This window comes from Podarcis tiliguerta, assembly GCF_965153285.1.
Source record: "Podarcis tiliguerta genome assembly, chromosome: 13".
NCBI classification, from domain to species: domain Eukaryota; kingdom Metazoa; phylum Chordata; class Lepidosauria; order Squamata; family Lacertidae; genus Podarcis; species Podarcis tiliguerta.
This window is the reverse complement of record NC_139546.1, coordinates 26,089,215-26,113,724: the sequence shown is the minus strand read 5'-3', so window position 1 is coordinate 26,113,724 and position 24,510 is coordinate 26,089,215. Positions and strand designations below refer to the sequence as shown.

General features: G+C 44.4%; 1 protein-coding gene across 2 annotated transcripts in view; it reads left to right on the top strand.

Annotated features, from left to right (window-relative positions):
- Positions 1-2,979: 2,979 nt before the first annotated feature.
- The window catches only part of ERBB2 (erb-b2 receptor tyrosine kinase 2), a 64,618-nt gene continuing 43,087 nt past the window's right edge, over positions 2,980-24,510 (top strand). Inside the window, exons 1-2 of one of the 2 annotated variants that reach the window (XM_083408517.1) lie at positions 2,980-3,335; positions 7,382-7,974. In XM_083408517.1, the coding sequence (XP_083264643.1) occupies positions 7,890-7,974 (85 nt within the window). In that variant the 5' untranslated portion in view covers positions 2,980-3,335; positions 7,382-7,889. Of the gene's footprint in view, positions 3,336-7,324; positions 7,975-24,510 lie in introns of those variants that run through there. The other variant, XM_083408518.1, reaches the window with a different exon arrangement.

The window sequence follows — 24,510 nt, the reverse complement described above, 5'->3', positions numbered from 1 at the left end:
GCTTCTGTCCCTTCCCCTTGAGACTTTATTCCTTCTCCTGAAGAGGCTTAATCCCTTGAAAGGTCTGGTCAGATCCTCAGGCCTAGCAAGTAGCAACCACCCTAACCAGACCTCATGAGCAGCAGAATCTGGAGGAATTGTTTGCCTCTGTGGTCAGAAAGCATCCTGGTTGTGGCTTCTGAATTTCTTCATCTCCCAGCTTCCTCAGAATGGAAGGGTAGAAGCCATTGCAAATTTATTCTAATTCATGTACTGTACTGACAGAACTGTCCATTGCTTAGAGGTTATAGGTGTGAACTAATTGTTTTAAAACAATCTATGGTAGTGGTTATGACCGCATCAGCATTACAATGAATCGTGGCAAATTTTATTTATCAGTGACTGCTGCCTGGATAGTGTGTGCATTTTATTGTACAGTGGTACCTCGGGTTACATACACTTCAGGTTACATACGCTTCAGGTTACAGACTCTGCTAACCCAGAAATAGTGCTTCAGGTTAAGGACTTTGCTTCAGGATGAGAACAGAAATCGCGCAGCAGCAGGAGGCCCCATTAGCTAAAGTGGTGCTTCAGGTTAAGAACAGTTTCAGGTTAAGAACGGACCTCCAGAATGAATTAAGTACTTAACCCGAGGTACCAGTGTACTCAGTATTTCAAGGTGGCAGCCCCTTTTGCCAGGGACCAAGTCCCAAGAATTCAATAAAAATTACTTCTAAGTAAACACCTCCAGAGATTCATGTGTATACTCTTCCAAGGGCTGCTCTGCAGATATTACAGCTCCAACGTTAATTTAAATACTTTCTATATGATAATTATGCATTCCACTGAATACCTGTCAGACCTGAACCTGTTGCCCGATAGTAGCCTGAACTGGATGACCTTGGGTTCTTGTGTTTTGAAAGAGGGAGATAGTTCCCTCTCCCTATTCATTCTCTCCATACCATTCATCAATTTATAAATTTTGAGATTACAACATCATAGGGTGGGGGGGATTAAAACAAAAAAGCCGCATCTTAAGCCTTCTTCCCTACCCCACATAAGCTGCAACATGCTCTGTTTTTCCAGTCTTTTTCCAGTCTCATTCCGTGCAGAATTAGGTGGACAGACTAAGCCCACTGAAATCAGTAGCATGGATCCCAACATTAGTTAAGTTCTCATTCTGTCCTCATTCTGTCCCCGTCCCCACCCCCACCCCCGACAACCACCTTCTGGACAGCCTCTCTGGAGGGTCAAGGGCTGTTAATGAAGAATGTGTGATTGGAAAGATGGAATCACTTAAAATTGGGTGGACCTCTCCCTAGCTTGGGACAATTCCTCTTTTTCTGACGGAAAGAGCTGCTCAGTAGTGGAATGGACGCCCTCGAAAGGTGGTGCACTCTACTTCACTGGAGATTCTTTAAAACAGGTACGATGGTCATCTGCCAAGGATTCTTTAGCCGTGATTCCTGCATTGCAGGGGGTGGTACTAGATTACCCTTGAGCCCCTTTCCTACCTTAAAGTTATTCATCAGCTCCCCATGCACCATATCCCACATTATACACAAGAGCCCACAACTCTCCAGAGATGCTTTCGGGGAGGCACAGGTGACTACTGTGGGGAGGAAGGGGTGGGAAACTTTCCTTTCATGAACTTCCTTAACTTAAATTAGGATCTGAGTCAGTAGATCTAGACATGTCTACCTCCCGCATAGGATTGGGCTATTTGTTACGTATTCAGTGGTCTGTGTTTGCCTGATCTTTAGTTTGGACTAAGGAAGGCATCAGCAAACTTTTTCAGCAGGGGGCCGGTCCACCGTCCCTCAGTCCTTGTGGGGGGCTGGACTATATTGGGGGGGGGAATGAACGAATTCCTATGCCCCACAAATAACCCAGAGATGCATTTTAAATAAAAGGACACATTCTATTCATGTAAAACACGCTGATTCCCAGACCGTCCATGGGCTGGATTTAGAAGGCGATTAGGCCAGCCCCGGCCCCTGGGCCTTGGTTTGCCTACCCATGGACTAAGGACTCTGAGCTCCTGTGTTCTGATTTGATACATGTTGTCTAATCACAGAACATTTTAGGATTTGGGCCTCTCCCATTGGCCCTTGAACTCTGAGTCGTGATTTGCAGTTTGGAAGTATAGACAGCCAATCACAATGGGAGTGGCCCAGGCTTTCAGAAACGTATACAGTGGTACCTCGGGTTAAGTACTTAATTCGTTCCGGAGGTCTGTTCTTAACCTGAAACTGTTCTTAACCTGAAGCACCACTTTAGCTAATGGGGCCTCCCTCTGCCGCTGCGCCGCCAGAGCATGAGTTCTGTTCTCATCCTGAAGCAAAGTTCTTAATCCGAGGTAATATTTCTGGGTTAGCGGAGTCTGTAACCTGAAGCGTATGTAACCTGAAGCGTGTGTAACCCGAGGTACCACTGTATAAGCAGTTGCTTTGCCTCTGTTTTCCAGTTATGTAGTTCAATTAAGGTTCTTGCTGTTATTGTTGTGTCTTGCCTTGTGGGAACCCACCTACACTTCACTGGCGACGAGGATGGGATGCTAGGCTAGGTATGCAGCCCTGGCTAGCTTCCACAAGCTGAAATCACTGCTGGGGAACTATTGCCTCAGCTGAGCTGAAATCACTGATGGCAGCCACAAGGCAGATCACACAGAGTGGATGTCATGGCCACATCGAGGAATTTGACACAACGGTTCCAGAGAAATACTATTAATTGACCCTTTTAAATGCTTGTTGTAGCTCTGGAACAACCTTTTTGGGGATGGGGGGGGGGTGACGAGCAGCTGATTCCTGTGTAAATGTAGCATAATGTACATAATGTCTGTATGATGATAAGGCTTTTAAAAAACCAGTTCCTTTCCTAAGGTTTTTTATATTCCATTGCCCAATATTGGTAGGGAATATATTCTTTCCAGGCCCTGGTGTTCTGCAATGCTTTTACGCTGGGATTGCAAAGGTAAATGTCTCCTCTCTTTCAGGTGGAACCTGGGGAATTAAAACCCACTCCTTGCAAACAGCTGCAAGGCATGGGAAAAAAATATGGCTGAGGGGAAAGAAAAGAATCAGTTAACACCACAAGAAAGTCACACAGAGAGAGCCTTTGGCTGCCTGCAGCGTTTGAAGGAAGCCTTGAAAGAACCCATTCTCTAGCAATTCCTCCACGTTCCAAGAATTTCCTCCGCAGAGTGCAGTCTCTCAAGCCAACTGCCCCTTCTTCTAAAGTCGTCTCCCACCCACTGGCCTTTCATATCTGAGACAGACACACACACACAGAGAAACTACAACAAGCCCAGCAAAGCCCTGATCACAACTGGCAGCAAAGCGAGGCTGCCAAAAGCGGCGAGGAAGCACAGCAAACTGGCAAGGCCTGCTGCACGCACGACTTTCTTATAATCCGTCAGGAGTCAGGATTTTGCCACAAGCCCAGCAGTGCTCAAAGCATCTGGGAGGCTCTTCCTGAAAAGGGATTTAGGCAGAGGAGAGCAGCAAGGCTGTGGGAGGATCGAGAAGGGAGGGATTCTTAAACAGTCGCCCTGGTGTTTTGAAGGCAGTTGGGGGGTGGGGAGGAGTGTTGCAGGCTGACCAATACTGGGTTTCTTCTTGCCTATACTGTGGTACCTCAGGTTACATACGCTTCAGGTTACAGACTCTGCTAACCCAGAAAGAGTGCTTCAGGTTAAGAACTTTGCTTCAGGATGAGAACAGAAATCATGCTCTGGCGGCACGGCGGCAGCAGGAGGCCCCATTAGCTAAAGTGGTGCTTCAGGTTACAACAGTTTCAGGTTAAGAACGGACCTCCGGAATGAATTAAGTACTTAAACCGAGGTACCACTGTATATCTTTTTAAAAGGGGAATACAGACATAAAAAGGCCATTTGGCGGGTTTATGATCAGCACACCAGGGAAAGGAGCAGCAAGCTTCCTTGCAAGCACAAAAAAGAAAAAAAGCACACCATTAGCATCCAAGGAGAAACATTTCCCTTATTCAGCTCAAGGCTTTTGGCCAGGGGAGGAAACATTTTCTCTACTCTCGCAGACTAAACCTGTTCCGACATCAGCTCTACATTCCAGGTAGAGGGTTCCTGCAGCTGGAGGCTCTGTACATGTAGCTCCCTCTTAGGCCACAGGGAAAATAATAAATTGTTGGAAGCCTGTCATAGCACAATGATAAGCACTAGCTGCCTGGAGTGTTGGGAAAGAGGAATGGGTTTGTACACGCCTTGGGTCCCTGAGATGAATGACTGAACAGAGCTAATTGGGGCAGTCAGGGGAGAACCTTAGGCCGGGGGGGGGGGAATACCTCCAGACCTCTGAGACTCTCCCTTAAGCCATGCCCTCTCTGGCCTCTCACTTCTCAGACCCCTCACTTCTTTTTGGCTGGAATGTATCCTTGACTTACCTGGATGAAGGTGTGTGTGTGTGCCTTCCAAAGGTGGGGGTGCCACCACTGAGAAGCCCCCCCCCCCGCCTCTTGACCCTCATCAAAACACGCCTCAGATATCAAAGGGACTGAGAGAAGGGCCCTTCGGGGAGAGCTCAAGATTCGGACAGGTTTCTACAGGGAGAAGGAAGTCCTTTAGGTAAATACTCATCCTCGGCCATTCAGGGCACTTTGAATCATGCCTTTAAATGAGCCAGCGAAGCTGTCGCAACTGGGAGTGACGTGCCCCTCCCTGGAAGCAGGACCTCTCGCACAGCTCTCCTGTTGACTTCTTCAGGGTGTGGACAAGAGAGCTTTCTATCGGGACCATGCACCAATTAATTATTATGGCTACTTCCCTGAGTTCTACATCTCCTTTCACATTTACAGTGGTACCTCTGGTTACGTACTTAATTCGTTCCGGAGGTCCATTCTTAACCTAAAACTGTTCTTAGCCCGAAGCACCACTTTAGCTAATGGGGCCTCCTGCTGCTGCCGCGCCGCTGCGCCATTTCTGTTCTCATCCTGAAGCAAAGTTCTTAACCCGAGGTACTATTTCTGGGTTAGCAGAGTCTGTAGCCTGAAGCTTCTGTAACCTGAGGTACCACTGTACTTACCTACTTGCCGGAACCCTTTTGCAGGGGGTTTGTTTTGTGTGTTGTTCTTCATTAGATCATTTGGGGGGGCATATTCCAGTCTTGCATTGTGCTGGCTTTTAACTCTCCCCCCACCCCCAACCCGAGAAGACTCATCTTCTACATAGTCATTCTTCTGTCTCTTTTCATAGTCAGATTGATTGACTAAAAATGTAAACATTTTGAACTGCTTTGTTCCTGCAAGTGCAAAGGGCCCAGGGCTCAAGCTTGCCCAACAGCAGGCAGCCTCCAATCTGGAAGCCTTCACATGCCCAGAGGCACTGCCATCTGCATGCGGATCTCACATTAAGGGTGCCAAGTCCCGGTCAAGAGATTGTGCTAAGAAATCTGGAAATTCCTGGTACACTGACATGTAATCCTATCAACTCAGGAGTAAGTCCCACTGAGTACAAGTGGTTTTACTTTCAGGAAATGGGTGTAGGATTGTGACCTGAATCTCATCTCAGCCATGAAGTTGCTAGGTAAGCCTCTCCTCTCTCTTAGCCTCCCTTTCTGCAGAATGGGAAGTACAATACTGACCTACCTGACAGGGGTTTTTGTAAGGATTACAGTACTTAGCATGCAAAGTGCCTTGATCTTTCTAAAATGGTATATAAATGCTCATATAATATCATTTTGCAGAACCGAGGCCCCATCTGCACTATGCATTTAAAGTACTATCATACCTGTTTAACCGGTAACAACTTCCTCCAAAGGGCCCTGGAAACTGTAGTTTGCAAAAGGTGCTGAAAAGTGCTAGGAGACCTCTATTTCCCTCAGGGAATTTTCAGAGTGGCTTAACCAAAAATAAAAATAAAAACCACTCTTTCCAGGCAACTCTAGGAAATATGGATCTGTGAGGGGGAAAGGGATCTCCTAACAACTCTCAGCAACCTTAACAAACTATGCTTCCCACAGTTGGGGCTGAGGGCAGGTTTAAAGTGGTATGATACTGCTTTAAATGCATAGGGCAGATGGGGTTTGAGCCTTGTCAACAAGTCCTGGAGCTGAACCTTGGCTATTCCAGATATCTCTCAGTCCTTCCCATTTTAGATTTGTGCAGTGGTTAGAGGGCTGGGCTAGGATCTGGGAGAACAAGGTTCAAATTCCCACTCAGCCATGAAGCTCACTGGGTGATGTTGGGCCAGTCACTCGCTCTCCGCCTAACCTACCTCACAGGGTTGTGGTGAGGATAAAATGAGAAGTATGCATGCTGGGTTGTAAATGTAATAAATAAGTTGTCAGCTTTAAGTGGTTCAAGCTGCAGCCAGTACAGACTTATTTTGAGCTTAAAGGTAAAGGTAAAGAGACCCCTGACCGTTAGGTCCAGTTGCGGACGACTCTGGGGTTGCAGCACTCATCTCGCTTTACTGGCCAAGGGAGCCGGCGTTCAGCTTCCGGGTCATGTGGCCAGCACGTTTACCTTCCCGCCGGAGTGGTACCTATTTATCTACTTACACTTTGACGTGCTTTTGAACTGCTAGGTTGGCAGGAGCTGGGACCGAGCTCACCCTGTCATGGGGATTCAAACTGCTGACCTTCTGATCGGCAAGCCCTAGGCTCTGTGGTTTAACCCACAGCGCCACCCGCGTCCCTATTTTGAGCTTAAGCCCTATTATATACAACTGCAATGTAAAAGTTGACTGCTGAGGCTGAATTTTAATATGAATTCAATCCCCAGCATCCACAGGTAGGAGATTCCTGCCTGAAACCAGAGTTGCTGCCAGCCAGTGTAGACAACAGGAAGCTAGATGGGCCAATTGGTCTGACTTGACGTAAGGCAATATCCAGGGTGCTGTGAGCTACCAGCATGTTAAGGGTTAAAGCTCCTTTGAATCTTGCTTTTAGGATTTTTGCAATCTGATATTTCAAATGCATTGCAGGGGGTTGGACTAGATTACTCTCGAGGTTCCTTCCAAGTTTACAATTCTGTGATTCTAAATTATGGTTTCCACTGCTAGCTGGCTCTAGTGGATTGTGATTTCTCAAGAAATCACATGTGCTTTATTAAATCGTAAGGTTTAATAAGGGCAACTACGTATTCCGATTTTTGGTCACGGTCTGAAATCATGTATTTTACAGTATTCAAACAACCAATATTAATTATTTGCCTCCCAATCGGTTAATTAAGGTCTTTTGAAATATTGGACAGTTCTACTTATCACACAGCTGTTTCTTCTCCCCCCCCCTCCAAAAAACACCCCCACTCCAGATTTATATACTTTCCTCTCCCCACCGCCCCCTCCACCTTAAATCATTTGGCAAGCGTAGCCTGCATTTAATTTAATTCCAAAAAATATATACATTTCCCTTCTCTTTGTCCATTCAAGGTCGATGCTCTGAACTGGAAAGTGTCCAAAGAAATCGCCCAAGGAGAAGGAATGGAATTCCACCTTCAGCAACAAGGAGGCAAAGCAGAACGTTTCGCAAAGTTTTCTCCTCTCTCCAGCTTTGATTTCCCACGAGGCAGAGAACGGCTTTGGCGTGCTCCGACGAAGAACTCGTTTGCCACTCCCGAGGGAGTAGGAATCCTGCTCCGGAGCGCGCTCGGCGCGCGTTCCCGACGCCTGGTGCTGGTGGGAGAGAGAGACAGAGTGAGAAGAGGTGGTGGCTTCTGGTAGTGACTTTTTTTTTTTTTGGTAAAGGAAGTGAAAAGGGTTGAAAAGTTGGGTTGCAAAGAAAAGTGCAAAGGGGGAAGCGAAGCTCGATAAAACAAACCGGGGCCGATTGCCAAGGCGCTTGGAGAAAACAAAAATAAAAAACAAAAAATCTCCACCCACCTTCCTTCCTTCTCTTCCCCGGACGAAATTATGAGCTGGGATTTGCAATGAAAAAACAATGGGGCCCATTCCCAGCCCCTGCTGGTTTTGCATGGGGTTCTTCTTGGTTTCGGTCTGGCCAGGAGTTGTTTGGAGCACGGAAGGTAAGTTTGAATCCGTATGTTTTGTTTTGTTTCTATTTCTGTTTTTTGGGGCGGCGGGGGGGGGGGGGGAGAAGCAAAGAAAAGGAAGAGGGAATCCAGGAAGGAATCTCTCAGCCAGTTTTGCAACCAAGAAAGGGGGTTCCAAGTTGGAAGAAATAAGAGAGAGGAGAGAAACTTATGTGCGCAAACTTGTTGGTTTTCGGGTTTCGTTCGGGGCGGGATTATTTCATTAATTAGCCGCGTGTTTTTGATTAATTTAATTAATTCCTGGTCTCCGGGTCAACGCAGATCGGAGTCGGTCGCCGGGGGGCGAGCGGGGTATCGTGTGTTTTTTGTGTGTGTGTGTGGGGGGGGGTGATCGACAAAAGCTCAGTTCTTTGCATTGTTCAAAACGTTGTGGGAGGTGGGTCTGGGAAATGGGGCCAGAGAGAAGTTTCTGCTCCTCTGATCGTCGGTTGCGCCGAGATTTCGGGCCACGCGCGCCTTCAAGGAAACGGGCCTATTAAGAACTCGTTGGGGCGCGGATTAGCTGCCCTTGACGATGTCGGCGGCCGCCCTCTCTGCCCCCTTTTTCGCCCCCCAAGCCCGGGCTGCAACGGGAAAAGGGCGCATGTTTGCAGAGCCGCCCTTGCGACGCGTGTTTTTGCGCGGCTGGCGCAGGGCGCTTCTGCGACGCGTTAGCAATTGCTTGCAAGCTGGCGGTGGAGAGACAGCTCTACTCTTGAGTCGCTTTGGGCAGAGTTAAACGATGTCGCCTTGTTTGGGTTACACATTGCAGTGGATGTGTGTGTGTGTGAGAGAGAGAGAAGGGGAGGGTTTTGCCTGCGAAGGAGGAGGCGGGAGATGGTGCTGGACGGAGCGGGACTTGTTCTCATTCAGTCTCGACGAGTTAACGTGACTTAAATCCCCAGCAGGCCACCCCCGCCGTGTGTCACAACTTGCCGAAGGGCATTGCTCCGGAGATCCCAAATGTCTTTCCTTAAAAACATAAGAAGTGCCTTATGGCAGGAGTGGGGAACCTTTGCCCCCACCCCCCAGATGTTGCCCAGCCGCAAGGATGGCCAGTGGGGAAGGAGGAGAGGAGTTGAAGTACAGCAACATCTGGATGAGCACAGCTGTCTGTTCAAGAACTTTGTAAATTTGCAGATCATCTGCAGATCTTGGGGCGGTTGACCGCATAAAAACATAATTTAAAAACATGAAAAACATAACAAAATAAAAAAATTCCTTTTTTTTTTTTTCCATATAATATTTTATTTTCCGCATTCAATAAACAAAAAAAAAGAACAAATCGACAAACACATCAAAAGGAAAAAAAGCAAAAGAAAAACAATACATACATTATACAAAAACATAAAGAAAAATAAAAACGGTAAGAATAAAAAAGTTAAAAACAAATATTATATCATTATATTCTTCAGCATTAACTTAGGTCTGCGACTTCCCCATGCCTTCCCACTCTGTATTCTAGGTCTTATATTCTGGTAGTAAACTCTTTCCCTCTGGCGTATCTTTGGTTCAGATTAATATTATTGTCTTATTTATCCTTACAGTTCCCTATGTCTTATTAAATATACTTTCTTTAACATTGTCATTTTTATAATAACATTCTTTTACATTCAATCTGATAACCTCAAACGTTCGTAATTTTATAATGCTTCTGTAAATAGTCTTTAAATTTCCTCCAGTCTTCCTTCACCATCTCTTCTCCCTGGTCTCTGATTCTGCCGGTCATTTCTGCAAGTTCCATATAGTCGATGAGCTTCATTTGCCATTCTTCCAGCGTGGGTAGATCTTGCGTCTTCCAATATTGCGCGATGAGTATTCTTGCTGCTGTTGTAGCGTACATAAAAAAAGTTCTATCCTTCACTTGAACCTGTTGGTTTACCATACCCAGGAGAAAGGCTTCTGGGGTCTTTCTAAATGTGTATTTAAATATTTTTTTCAATTCATTATAAATCATTTCCCAGAAAACCTTAATCCTTGGGCACGTCCACCAAAGGTGAAAAAAGGTACCTTCTGCTTCTTTACATTTCCAGCATTTGTTATCAGGCATATGATACATTTTTGCAAGCTTGACTGGTGTCATGTACCACCTATATATCATTTTCATTATGTTCTCTCTTAAGGCATTACATGCCGTAAACTTTATTCCAGTGGTCCACAACCTTTCCCAGTCAGCAAACATTATGTTATGGCCAACGTCTTGAGCCCATTTAATCATAGCCGATTTCACTTCCTCATCCTGTGTGTTCCATTTCAGCAGCAAATTATACATTCTAGACAATATTTTTGTTTTAGGTTCTAATAGTTCTGTTTCCAATTTTGATTTTTCCACCTGGAAGCCAATTTTTCTGTCCATTTTAAATACCTCCATTATTTGATAATAATGAAGCCAATCTCGGACTTTACTTTTTAGTTTATCAAAACTCTGCAGTTTCAGTTTGTCACCATCCTGTTCTAAAATCTCCCAATACTTCGGCCAATTTGCCTCCATATTGAGTCTCTTTACTGCCTTAGCTTCCATTGAAGACAACCACCTTGGAGTTTTGTTTTCCAAAAGATCTTTATATCTAATCCAGACATTGAACAGTGCTTTTCTGACAATGTGAATTTTGAACATTCTATGCACTTTAACTTTGTCATACCATAGATATGCATGCCAGCCAAATGCATTATTGAACCCTTCTAAATCCAATATATCTGTGTTTTCAAGAAGTAGCCATTCCTTCAACCAGCAGAAAGCTGCTGCTTCATAATAGAGTTTTAGGTCTGGCAGGGCAAAGCCCCCTCTTTCTTTAACGTCTGTTAATATTTTAAATTTTATCCTTGGCTTTTTGCCCTGCCAGACAAATTTAGATAGATCTTTTTGCCACTTCTTGAAACAGTCAGTTTTATCAATAATCTGCAGTGTCTGAAACAAAAACAGCATTCTTGGCAATACATTCATCTTAATTACAGCAATGCGCCCCAGTAGTGAGAGTTTCAAGCTAGACCACGTATCTAGATCCTTTTTTATCTCCGTCCAGCACTTCTCATAGTTGTCTTTAAATAAGTTCCCATTTTTTGCTGTCATAGTTATTCCCAAATATTTAACTTTCTTCACTACTGTTAAACCTGTTTCTTTCTGAAACCTTTCATTTTCAATTTCTGTCAGATTTTTTGTCAAAACCTTAGTTTTTGTTTTATTTAATTTAAAGCCTGCCAATTGGCCAAATTCTTGAATCAGTTCTAAAACTTTTTTTCCACTGGATTCTGGCTCCTGCAACGTCAAAACCAGGTCATCTGCAAAAGCTCTTAATTTATATTGTTTAGCTCCGACCTGTATCCCTTTGACCAATTGGTCCTTTCTGATCGTATTCAGCAACACCTCCAGGACCGATATAAAAAGTAGTGGGGAAATTGGGCACCCTTGTCGTGTTCCTTTTTCTATTCTGAACTCTTCTGTCAAAACATTATTTACTATTAATTTAGCTTTTTGTTCAGAATAGATTGCCCCTATACCATTTTCAAATTCTTGGCCTACCCCCATGCCTTGGAGATTCTTCTTCATAAAACTCCAAGAGATATTGTCAAAGGCTTTCTCCGCATCCACAAATATCAGCGCCGCTTTTGTATTTATATTTTCCTGTAAAAGTTCCAAAATATCAATTATATTTCTTACGTTCTCTGATAGATGTCTTCCTGGGAGAAAGCCTGCTTGATCTTTATGAATCTCCTCTGTTAGTACCTTCTTCAATCTTCTCGCCAAGATATCCGCAAATATTTTGTAATCCACATTTAACAATGATATAGGCCGGTAATTCCTAAGTTGATGTTTTTCAACGTCTGTCTTTGGTATAAGAGTCACAAAAGCTTCTTTCCACGATTCTGGAGCCTTTTTCCCCTGAAGTATTTCATTACATATTTCCTTTAGGGGTTGAGTTAGCCAGTCTTTCAATGATTTATAATATCTTGCAGTCAGCCCATCAGGTCCCGGAGCTTTGCCTAGTTGCATATTTTGGATGGCACTCTCTATCTCTTGTTCTGTTATCCTACTGCTCAGTTTAAGTTTGTTTTCTTGCGATATTTTTGGTAGCCCATTCACTTTCAAAAATTCTTCTATCTCTGTTTCTTTCTGTGGTTGTTGAGAGTAGAGCTTTTTAAAATATTTTTGAAAAGCACTCCTGATCTCGTTGGGATATTGCAACATTCTTCCTTCAACCTCCACACTTGTAATAGTGTTCATTTTTTGTCTCTTCTTTATTTGCCATGCCAATAACTTTCCACACTTATTTGCCGAATCAAATGTTCTTTGTCTCATCTGTTTGATTTTCCATTCAATCTCTTGGTTTATTAGTTGCATGTATTGTGCTTGATACAACTTTATCTCTCTTAATATTTCCTGTGATTTTGGGTTTGTTCTCAATCTCTTTTCACCTTCCTTGATCTTATCCAAAATCTTTTCTCTTTTTTCCTGTTGTAATCTTCTCTTGAGTGCATTTTGTTGGATCAAAAAACCTCTCATAACAGCCTTACTTGCGTCCCATATAATTCTTTTCTCCACCGTAGTGTTCAAATTTATTTCAAAATAATCTTTCAAAGTTTTCTGGGCTTTCTTCACAAATTCCGCATCTCTAAAAAGAGAGTCATTCATCCTCCATCTGAAGGATCCAGTTGGTTGTAAGTTCATTACCATCTTAATAGCGTTATGGTCGGAGCAAGTCTTTGGGCAGATTTCCACCTTATTTATCTTTGGGGCCAGTTCTCTAGTGGTCCAAATTTGGTCAATTCTAGTCCAAGTCTTTTGGGCTTCAGAAAAGAAGGTTCCCTCTCTTTCCAGGGGATGTTTCGTTCTCCAAATGTCAATCAAATCCAAGTTATCAGTCATTTCGAAAAAGGTTTTCGGTAGTCTCCCATCTTTGGTAACTACCTGTCTTTGTGCCTTATCCATATTCGTTGAGACTACTCCGTTCATATCTCCCATTAGAATCACATTGTACTCCATATAATCCAACAATGTCTCATGCAGTCTTTTAAAAAATTCTGATTTTCCTTCATTGGGCGCGTATACGCCCACCATCAAATATTTCTGTCCATGATACTGTATTTCAATAGCCAAGTATCTTCCTTGCTCATCTTTAAAGACAAATTTTGGCGCCAGGCCTTCTTTAGCATAAATTACAACTCCTCTTTTTTTAACTTTGTCCGATGAGATAAATTCTTGTCCCAACTTTTTGTTAATTAAAATTTTTCTGTGAAGCCTGGTCACATGTGTTTCTTGCAAGCAAATCAAATCCACATGTTCTTTTTTTAATATGTGAAAAATGGATTTCCTCTTCCGAGAAATGTTCAAACCATTACAATTCCAACTCAAAAGCTGCAGAGACATGTTGTATTATTGTTATTCTGTTCCTCCCGTTGCTTCTGATAACTTGTCTTCTTCTGCTCCTGGTGGAGTCTTTCCATCCAAATTTAGATTTAGATTCAATATTGCCTCTGCTGTCTTCTTCCTTCTTTCCTCTAGTAGGTCTGCTGTCCCTTTCTGTAGGTCCTCCCCGCAGGCCTCCAAAAAACTGTCTCTGTCTTCCACTGACTTTATTTTAATCTTTCGTCCTTTGAAACTAAAGGAGAGTCCTTCTGGGAATTCCCACCTGAAGATGATATTATTTCTTCTCAGCAAGGTCACCAAGTCTTTATATCTGGCTCTGAGATCGAGCAAAAGTTTGGGGATGTCTTTAAAAATTTCAGCTCTCGATTGAGAAATTTCCAAAGGTTTGTGAAAATGCAGACCTAGGATCTTATCCCTCTCCTCCTTGGATCTTAATGTGATCAGACAATCTCTGGTTTTAATCTTTTTACTTGCTCTTCCCAGTCGGAAGGCACTCAAAATTTTTATTTCTTCCTTTTCTGGATCTAATTCCCAAAATTTCACAAACTCTTGTGACAGGTAGTCCCGCAGGCTCTCCTTCTCAATTTCAGGCAGACCTCTAATTCTGAGATTTGCCTCTCGTTCTTTCAAGTCCAATAGAGAAAACTTAACCTTGTAGTCCTCCAGCTGTCTGGTCATCGATGGTAATTTCTCCTCCGTGGCAGCTGCGACCTGTCGAGCTTCTTCTGCAATCTTTCGCGTTTTATCGGAGTCGCCCAATAATTTCTCTATTGCAGCTGTATTTTGCCGGATGCTCAGCGTATTTTGATCTATTTTTGAAGATGCATCTGCAATCCCTCTGTTCGTTTCTAACACCTGATTTTTGATTTCTGCAATCTCCTTCTTCGTCCCTGACACCTCAGCTGTAAGTTTATCAATGGCCCCTTGTAGTTTTGAAAAGCCAGAACTTATCAGTTCATCTGTACTAGACATTCCTTTCCCTTTCTGCTGTAAGGCAATGCCTCCTGTAGGGTCTAGAGAGCCTCTTCTTCCTGGAAGAAAGGATTTGCCCGATCTTGTTGTCTTTTCCTGATAACTCTGGTAACTCTCTTTCTCAGCCATAAGCCAAGCTTTCCCACGGTCAGACTGCAGCTGCAGCTAGGCTTGTGGCACAAACAGACAGTCCGATAAAAAATTGCAGTAAGATATTACAGTGGAAAATTACCAATAGACTTGTAACGATGTCAGTGCCCACTAGGGGGACTCTAAGATTCCACGATCAGAAGAAACAAAATGTCCTTTGGTTTACAGTCAAGACCGAATTGTATCATCAATCCTTTTGGCGACAGTTTTATGGTTCTAACACCTTTATAACAGTTTTATAGCACCTTTAACTCTCATTAGTCAAGCGCCGTCCACTATCCCCTTTATGAGGCTAGTATCTTCAAATTTCGTGTGCATGCACACTTCTTCAGATGCATGCACACGAAAGCTCATACCAATAACAAACTTAGTTGGTCTCTAAGGTGCTACAGGAAGGAATTTTTTTATTTTGTTTCGACTACGGCATACCAACACGGCTACCTACCTGTAATGAAAAACATAGTAACAATAAGAGCAGCAAGAAACCGATAATCCCTCCCATTCCCAAAGGCCTGGTTGAAAAGTAATGTTTTTGACTGGAGCATAAAGGTGTATAAAAGGAGAACTTCCCTGGGGAGAGCATTCCACAGACGAGGAGCCACTGCAGAAAAGGCCCCATTCTTGTGTTGCCACCCTCCGGACTTCTCATGGAGGAGGCACACAAAGAAGGGCCTCAGAAGATGATCTCCGGGTCCGGGAAGGTTCATATGGAAGGAGGCAGTCCTTGAGGTATCATATTGTTGTAAGGCTACAACTTCAACCATTCTGACCATGGACTGTGCTGCCTGGAGTTGATTGACATGGGGAGTCCTGAAGCAATATGGAGAGCCACTGATCCCCCAGGGTGGTCTACTCTAAATGGGATAGTGGCCTACAGCCTACTTTCTGCTTATCTGTGAGCTATGAATTGTCTGGTTATTTCAATTGCCCATTCATTTCGCGGTATTTTCTGTCTTGTGAGTGTGTCATCCCTACCCCTTGGATGGACTAAACCATGGGTAGGCAAACTAAGGCCCGGGGGCCGGATTCAGCCCAACCGCCTTCTAAATCCGGCCCGTGGACAGTCTGGGAATCAGCGTGTTTTTACATGAGTAGAATGTGTCCTTTTATTTAAAATGCATCTGTGGGTTATTTGTGGGGAATAGGAATTCTTTCATTTCCCACCCAAAAATATAGTCGGCCCCCCACAAGGTCTGAGGGACAGTGGACGGGCCCCCAGCTGAAAAAGTTTGCTGACCCCTGGACTATACCATTTTCATGCTGAATCCTCAAGTGCAGTTCAGCCTAATTGCTTTGGGCCTGGGCTGCCTGCTTGTGGAGGATTGAAAAAACATATATGGTATCCTTTCCCTTTATTTTGCTGCTACAAGGGAAATGGGGTGGGTAAGGGGTGTGTTACGATGAAAAACCGTGTCTTGTTGAGCTCCGTTGATAACATACATACCATATTTTTCGCTCTATAAGACGCACCAGACCATAAGACGCACCTGGTTTTTGGAAGAGGAAAACAAGAAAAAAAATATTCTGAATCTCAGACGCCAGAACAGCAAGAGGGATTGCTGCGCAGCGAAAGCAGCGATCCCTCTTCCTGTTCTGGCTTCGGGGATAGCTGTGCAGCCTGCATTCGCTCCATAAGACGCACACACATTTCCCCTTACTTTTTAGGAGGGAAAAAGTGAGTCTTATAGAGCAAAAAATACGGTATATTGCGTGGGTGGTGATTTTAAATTGTTGTACACCACTCTGGGTGGTTCACCAGTTTTAAAATCAATAAAATGAGTCTACAACCAGACATTTAAAAACAGCCAGTGCAAGAAACTGAACCAGCACCAAAAATTAACATTAAACCATCAAGAGGCAGTAAAAGATCGATAAAAATGTGAAACACAACCAGGAAAGGGGTGGGTGGACACAAAACTGATCTAAGGACTAAAATGCAGTAAAACCATAGCTGTTAAACAGTATGTGTGAGTAAAGAGATAAATACCTGGTGCTGGAAGTGTAGGTGTTCAGTGAGCCTCTCTGGAGGCGTATTCCATTGTCTTCTGAGATGGACAGATGCCAATAATACTGGTCCCAAATCATTTAGGGCTTAAAGAAATTAATACTAGCACTTTGAATTGGACCAGTGCTGATGAAAAAAACACTGGCATACTATGGCGTGGTATCTATCACCCTCCCCTTTGGGAATCTTGCTGCCCTGTTTTGAGCTAGCTGGAGTTTCCAGTCCTTTTTCAAAGGAAGCCCCACCACACAGGACCATCCTTGGAGAGTAGGTGAAGATATGTAAAGTCATCTTTATTTAGGAGAGGAGAAGCACTGTAGCTGGGGGGTGGGGTAGGCATCTGTTTTGCATTTAAGGTTCCCGGTTTGATCCCTGACCTCTCCAGGTGGGAGACAATACGGAGTTAGATGGACTGACTCAGTATCAGATAATTACGTTCCCATAAGAGTTTTCATCTGATGAGTTTGAGCTGTTGTAAAACTGTGGGTTAATTTTTGCGTTGTGGTTTCTATGATCGATGTTCTAAATTGTTTGATTGCAAAACAAACAGAAAAATGTTCATATAGTTTTGCTGCAAGGAACCCTGCCAAGGGAAGAATCAAATGCCGGAATGGAACCGAGAGCATGAGCTGCAGGAATTCAGCTGATGAAGTTTTCCCCTTACCTCTCATGTTGTGTTCGTGGGGACTTCACCAATGAAATTATTCCAAGTTGATGTTAAACGCAGAGGAGCAGGGCTGGTGCAAAACAAAGAGGTTGAGACTGTATCCTGGATGGTTTGATAAGTGTTTACGGACTTGATGCTGCCTCCCTGCATCCCACAGTCACTGTTTAGTGCAGAGATCTTGAATAATACTGAAGTGGGGGCCTTCTCACCACGTTGATTGAGCTAGCTTTCTGGGTCTGGAAATCTGAAGAGATGTGCATGTAGGAATGGAGTCGTTAGTGTTGGGTGGGCTTTGCATTTCGGCTTGGTTCTGCATCTTGAATGGAGAATGTGAATTCTGCCAGCAGCCCTGGCAAATGGGCTTTAGTAAATTGACACACACACACACAATTTAAATGTTTAGAGTTGGGACTTAAGTTGGACCAAAGATCTGACTTGAGTTGATGATGTTATTTTAGGCAGGGAAGGAAAATTTGATGGGGTTTACTGGAATGTTGCAAAACTTCTGATGTGGCAAGGGAAGATATGCTAACAACATGCTGTAAATGACACAAAGGGGATTATTTGATCATCCATTCTTGTCATTACTGGCTCCTTGCTTTGCTGCGTGCTGTTCTTTGGCTCTTTTTACTGTGAAGTACAGCAGGCAAAGGCTGTGTTGTTTGTAAATAATTTTTTAATCCCTTGGATTTCGTCATCTTTTGTTTTGTTTAATAATCCCGCTAAGAAAATCCAGTGGTTGAGTTTCAAAGTGAGAGATGCTGGGGCTCAAAGACCTCTTCCTACCTCCAGGTGCATGAGAATTGTTTGTGGCCAGGGATTTAAGAAATGTGTTCACAACCCAGATGGTCTTTCCCCCTGCACATTATATTTTAAATCAATTAACACAGTCACGCATATTTGGAGATTTGGGAAATGTGTAGAATTAGGATGAACCAGTCAGTCAAAAAGTTGCCAATGAAGGAGGCGGTTTTGAGTGCATGTAGGTGTCGCAGCATTTGTATTGTTTGGCTGAAGAATGCTGTATGACTTGAAGGCTTGCATACTCCAGAGGTAGACTTAAATGCAGAGAGCTGTTGGGCTGTAAAAGCATGGTGTGTTCTGCAGATTCAAACAAGACTTTAGTTGGGGTTCTGGTCAAGAGTATGGGAATGCTAAGATTATGCTTGAGCAGTCTCTGCAGTCTAATATGTAATATACTACAGTGATGCTGGTCCACTTGGCAGGGTTGTTGTAAGCAGTGCTTTAAAGAGAGAGAGAGAGAGAAGGTGCCAGTACTCACCGTGAAGTTATTCCAGTAAGTGCCACAGTTTTAACATTTGGCGGGAAAAGGTTCCAGTACAGTGGTACCTCAGGTTACATACGCTTCAGGTTACAGACTCGGCTAACCCAGAAATAGTGCTTCAGGTTAAGAACTTTGCTTCAGGATAAGAACAGAAATCGTGCTCCGGCGGCGCAGTGGGAGGCCCCATTAGCTAAAGTGGTGCTTCAGGTTAAGAACAGTTTCAGGTTAAGTACGGACCACTGGAACGAATTAAGTACTTAACCTGAGGTACCACTGTACTACTTACCCTTGAAAACCCCAGCAAAAAAGCACTGGTTGTAAGGATTATTGAGGTAATCTGTGTGTCTTTTTTAAAAAGCCCTTGTAAATCATGAACAGATGCCAAAACCTATTTGACAGACCCAAACCAGATGCTGCTTTCCTAGGTTGACACAGATAATTCTGTGAGAGACTCCTAAGAATTCCTACTTTTCTGAAAGTTTGTTTGCCATGTCAGTAAATGGTGACCGAGAGATGCAACCCTTTGCTCAGAGCAGGGTGAACATAGGGGAGCAGTGACCCAGAGCAAAGGTGAGAGGCAATAATTTGGCAAGGTCCCAACTTGATTTTCATTCTTTAATCTTCCTTTCTTCCTTGAGTTGGGATATTAGCATGAGTTGGGGGGGGGTACACACACTCCCTTGACCTTAGTTAGCTTGTTTCCATAGTGACCTTCAGGCTCCCGCCAGAACCTCCCCCCCCACCAAACCTCTCTTCTATTGCAGCTGCTGTTAAATATTAAACTCTCTAATGGTTTTACAGAGCAAGCGAGAAACCTTCAACCTCCCAACTCTCCACCACTCTCTCTCCCCCAGCAACCCACCCCTGTTCCTTAACAGCAGAATGTGCTTCATAATTGTAATGGCCATTGCCATGCTCTGAACTCCCAGGAATTCTTTCTGCTGTAAGATGACCAAAAGAGGGAACGGGAGATAGATAAGCACTACTCACTTACCACGGGCAGCTGGTGTCCCTGCCCCCAGACTGTTAAAAAATGGTAAAGGTCCCCTGACAGTTAAGTCCAGTCGCGAACGACTCTGGGGTTGCGGCGTTCATCTTGTTTTACTGGCCGAGGGAGCCGACATTTGTCCGCAGACAGTTTTTCTGGGTCATGTGGCCAGCATGACTAAGCCGCTTCTGCCGAAACCAGAGCAGCGCACAGAAACGCCGTTTACCTTCCCGCCAGAGCGGTACCTATTTATCTACTTGCGCTTTGACGTGTTTTCGAACTGCTAGGTTGGCAGGAGCTGGGACCGAACAATGGGAGCTCACCCTGTCGTGGGGATTCGAACTGCTCAGCTTCCGATCGGCAAGCCCAAGGCTCAATGGTTTACACCACAGCACCAGACTGTTACAGCACCCCAAATCCCTCATAACGCTGCTCCAGCAGCAGCAGCATGACTCAAGCGCTATGCATTGCCATGCCAGTCTAGAATTGCACCACAACTTCTTCTGTGTCACTACAGGGTGTCCTGCGGTTCACTTGTTTTGACGACATGCTATTTTCTAGGTTCCCCTTAAATATACTGCTATCTTAAGTGATTGCACTTGGAATAGTTTGTTTGTTGCTTAAAGCATTCAGCGATTTGCTGTGTAGCTGTTTATGTATGATAGATCCAGTGGGGAATGGAATGTTCCGCGGGTTATAGACAACCTGGGATGGGGGACCTGTGGCCTTGCAGATGACTTTGGACTCCATCTCCCATCAGCCTCAGCCACCATGGCTAATGGTTAGGGATGATGGGAGTTGGAGGCCAGCAACATCTGGAGGCCAACAGGTTCCCTGCCCCTGGGGTAGATACCAAAACACTAAGGGGGGGGGGTTGTTGTGAGTTGGAGGTTGATTTAGCAAATCATTGAATTGTAGAGTTGGAAGGGGCTCTGAGGGTCATCTAGTCCAACCCCTGCAAATCCTACATAGGTTTCTGTTTAGCCACTTGACTGGTCACTGTGCAGAATAGAAACTCTTTCCCGTTGAACCCCTGCTATCACAGAGCACTGTGTGTGCAGCTGCTACTTTGTTTTTCCCAGCGCTCTTATCCTCCTCAGCAAGATTAGAGATCAAAGTACCAAGTCTGGAAGGGAAATTGAGAGGCACTGCTAGTCGTGCCATGCCCACACGGGTGGCTGTTCCTTTTGGCTTCCTTTCCCTTCTGCTTCTGCTAAGTAAGAATGCAGCTAGGAAGCCCACCAGCTTAGGAGGAGCCCCAGCAAAGCACAGTTTGCCAAGGGCTCCCTCAAAGCTGTTCAAGCAGGAGACAGAGAGTTGGAGGGCGAATGGGTGCTTATTAGACAGCATCTGTCCATCAACATCTTTTAAATTTCATGCTTTGGTTTGGTCAGATCTAGTGCCTTATCTCCATCCATTCTGGCTCTGTTGATGGGGTTCGCGAAGGGTGTGGATCTTCTGTCCTTCCCTTGAGAACTCATTCATAGCACGATTTCATAAACCGAAAGAACTAGCATGATCTAGTCTACCATGCTGTATCCAACAGCAGCTAGATGGGCAGAATGTGAAGGTGACGGCCTTCGCCTGTTTGCCTGTAGAATCACCTGGCTTTTTAGACAGATGCTACTTCTTAACATTGATGTTCCATTTAGCTATTTTAGCTGTTCATAGATCTGTTAACCAAATGCCTCAACATTCTTTGATCCTTCCGGAAAAACTCCCAGACCTAGTGACCATCCTCACATTGTGTTGTGCAGAATTCCATAGGTTAACTGTGCGTTGTGAAAAGAAGGAAATGTTTACAGCGCTATTCTATGAGTCTTACCTGAATTTCTTTTTTCTTTTTGTGTCTGCAAACATGTGAAGCCTGAAGGTGGAGTGGGTGGAAAGGGGAAATTCAGAATAGGACATACCATAGCACTGAAGGCAGTTGAATCAAAGGACTGGTGATTTTTTAGAAGGAGAAGTGGTTTGTGGGCTTTGTGCTTGGACCATACCTCTGCTTTGTACTCAGGTTGTGATTTTATTCATTTATTCATTTGTACTTTATTCAATTTATATCCCGCCCTTCCTCCAGGGCGCAAATCACTTGACCTTCAGGTCCAGCACTCTTGTTTTAATACCTTTGGGATGCTTACAAGCAGTGCACCAGGACAACAATGCTCCCTTGTTGTTTATCTGCAACATCTGGTATTCAGAAATATGCTGTGTCCGAATGCAGAGCTTCTAGTTAGCTATAGTTTCTTCTGTTGGAAGAATTGGGGTGGGGCCACAGAAAAGTAGATATGATTTATAGCTCATTTCTTGCAGGCACCTGGTGCCCTGTACAATAGCATACTAACTTTCCTTGCTATAATCCTCTTGCTGAATTAATTGAAAACAAGCGGGTCCACTTGCCTCAGCTGTGTTTGGTTTGTTTACAGATGCCTAATCCACTTTTAAAGTTTTTTTTTAAAAAAGTGGTGCAAAGAGGAGAGCATCTACGAAAGCTGTGGGGGCTCAGTCCGGAACTGAATCTCACTAGCTGTAATGAAGTTAATTTTAATGTGTCCTCCCACTCTTTTTATACCAAGCACTAGAAAAGAGCCCAGGCCCTCTGTTTGTCTGGGTGGCCCAAGCCTGAGGCCTCTTACTGCCTGGTTGCTGGGAGACCACTGGCGGACACGCTGAGAACTCGGGCAGCTGGGAGTTGACTTTATTACGGCCCCTTTTCAGTTGATTGTCCTGTAGGAGAGTCCCCACTGAGCCCTAGACGCTGAGGAAGCGAGACTGCTGTTTGGCAAGTGACATGGCTGCTGTGCCTCGGCCGTGGTAGAATTCCCCATCAGGTGTCTGCTATGGGCAATGCACAACCATAGAATATATAGGGCTTCCTTTGGGGTGAAGAATGCCAAAGGTGCAGGGTTTCTGAGACTGCTGTAAGGATTCCTGGATTCCCCCAGCAAACGCTAGTCTCTTCACCATTTTGCTCTCTGTAGGATGTGGGGACAGCACTTTTCTTGACATCTGTCTTTCCCGGCGTTGGGGTTCCTCAAAAAACTCCCACTTGTGTCTGGAAACCTATCTGTAGTGTTTGCTGAAACCTGAGGTTTCTCTGACACACTTTGTCATAGCCTTGCTTATCAGACTGGTGTTTCTGTCCTTACGTGGGCAAGTATTGAACCCCTTGCAGGAAGCTTAGTTATCTTCCAAAACTAAGACCTTTCTCCTTCAGTCCTACCATCTGTAGGCTTAGAAGCCCTAACTAATTTTGAGATGCACCCTTCAAAACACGGGGAGTTTTTAAAAAGAAAAGAAAACGAATGCTGAATTTCACCAACCACACATTTTGAAAACCGGGAGTTGAGAAAGAAAAGCACGCCTGTTACTTGCCCTGCCAAATTTGGGTTTTCGTGTGGATAGTGTCATTTTTATGGTGTAGCCACTAGGTGACCCTGAATATTGCTGTATCTGGATGAAGTCAAGTTTCCTGTGCTGTGTTGCTGTTGTTGAAAACGAGATAATAAAAGTTCTTGTCTAGCTTCCTGGTGTGACTTACGCCTTCCGTGGCAGAGTGCATTTATCCAAAACCCTGTGATTGAATTGCATGTCAGAGCTGACTCAGCTCTAAAATGTCTGACGTAAATTTGAAGTGGGTCTCTGAACACGCACAGAGTACAATTCCCCTCTTCTCTTTGGCGCTGTATCAGCTCTCTCCCATGTGAGAATATCTAGAAGGCACAAAGTTGTTTACCCCTGTGTAAAGAGACTGAGCCCTGTACCTATCAAATGCTTAGCAGCTCCTTCCTTTTCACAGCCTCTGCTATACTGTAGGTCAGGGGTCAGCAACCTTTTTCAGCAGGGGGCCGGTCCACCGTCCCTCAGACCATGTGGTGGGCTGGACTATATTTGGGGGGGGGGATGAACAAATTCCTATGCCCCACAAATAACCCAGAGATGCATTTTAAATAAAAGGACACATTCTACTCATGTAAAAACATGCTGATTCCTGGACCGTCTGCAGGCTGGATTTAGACGGCGATTGGGCCAGACTCGGCCCACGGAGCTTAGGTTGCCTACCCCTGCTGTAAATCTTGATCTCGCAGTGGCAACTGGGCTGGGTGAAGTAGGGGTGCTTATCTTGATTCTAGCTCCTTTAAGCTGCATGGGCATGCCCAAAATGTGTGGAAGGTGGAGCATGTCGGCTCCACCAACATTGCTTCAACGAGCCACTTTTCCTTTCTAAAACATGCCTAGCTTGAAAAGGCAGTTTTGTTGTCAAGCCCTGCCAAACCCGCCTGGGGGTAGTCTAATGACACCATTGATCCAGGAGGGAGAAGGGTTGAGCTGCAGCTTCTGCTGCAGAAGTCATTCCTCAAAGAATCCCCCAAAAGGCCAATCTAGGCCTCCACCCATAAATGCTTGCTTCATTCTAAAATGGAGATTGTCTAGTGAAGTCACCTGCAATATTTTCAGATCTGGCACCTCAGTCCCAACCTGAAAATCTATATTTAATTTTCTTTCTTTCATCTACCATAAATGTCCATATTTCTCCTTTGCTCTCAAGGAGGCTAGCTGCAATTGGAGCAGGGCTCCTACATCTGTCAATAGTTGCAAAGCAGATTATGTTTTGATGTTCTTTGTTGGTTGTATAGCTCTGTTGACCTAAAAATTGGCAGGTGTAGCATGTTGTGCAGAGAGGGGGCTGTACACCTGGAGAAATCCCCCAATCTGTGTGACGTTTAGCAGTAAAGGGGTTCTGTGACCCTTTGTCATCTGATAATACAATCTAGAACAAACCAGTAGTTGTACTCGTGGTAAACATCTAATTTGATTTAGATGCTGTCAAAGTACTAATCTATTAATGGTGTATAGTGGATAAAAATGCACACAGTAGGAGGAACCTTCAGTTCAGATCCTGCCTCAGCCATAAACTCTGTTACGTTTAGTAAAGGGTTGTTTTTTCCTCGTTGTCAGTCATTTGTAAGATAGGCCTGTGTTGTTGTTTCTGCTGTTGCTGCTGCCTTTCCCGTGTTGCTGCTGGTTTATGTCTAAGGCTGCTGTACCTATTATTTTACTGTGCCAAAAATATTTCTGCAACTTGAAGATCCAAATTCTG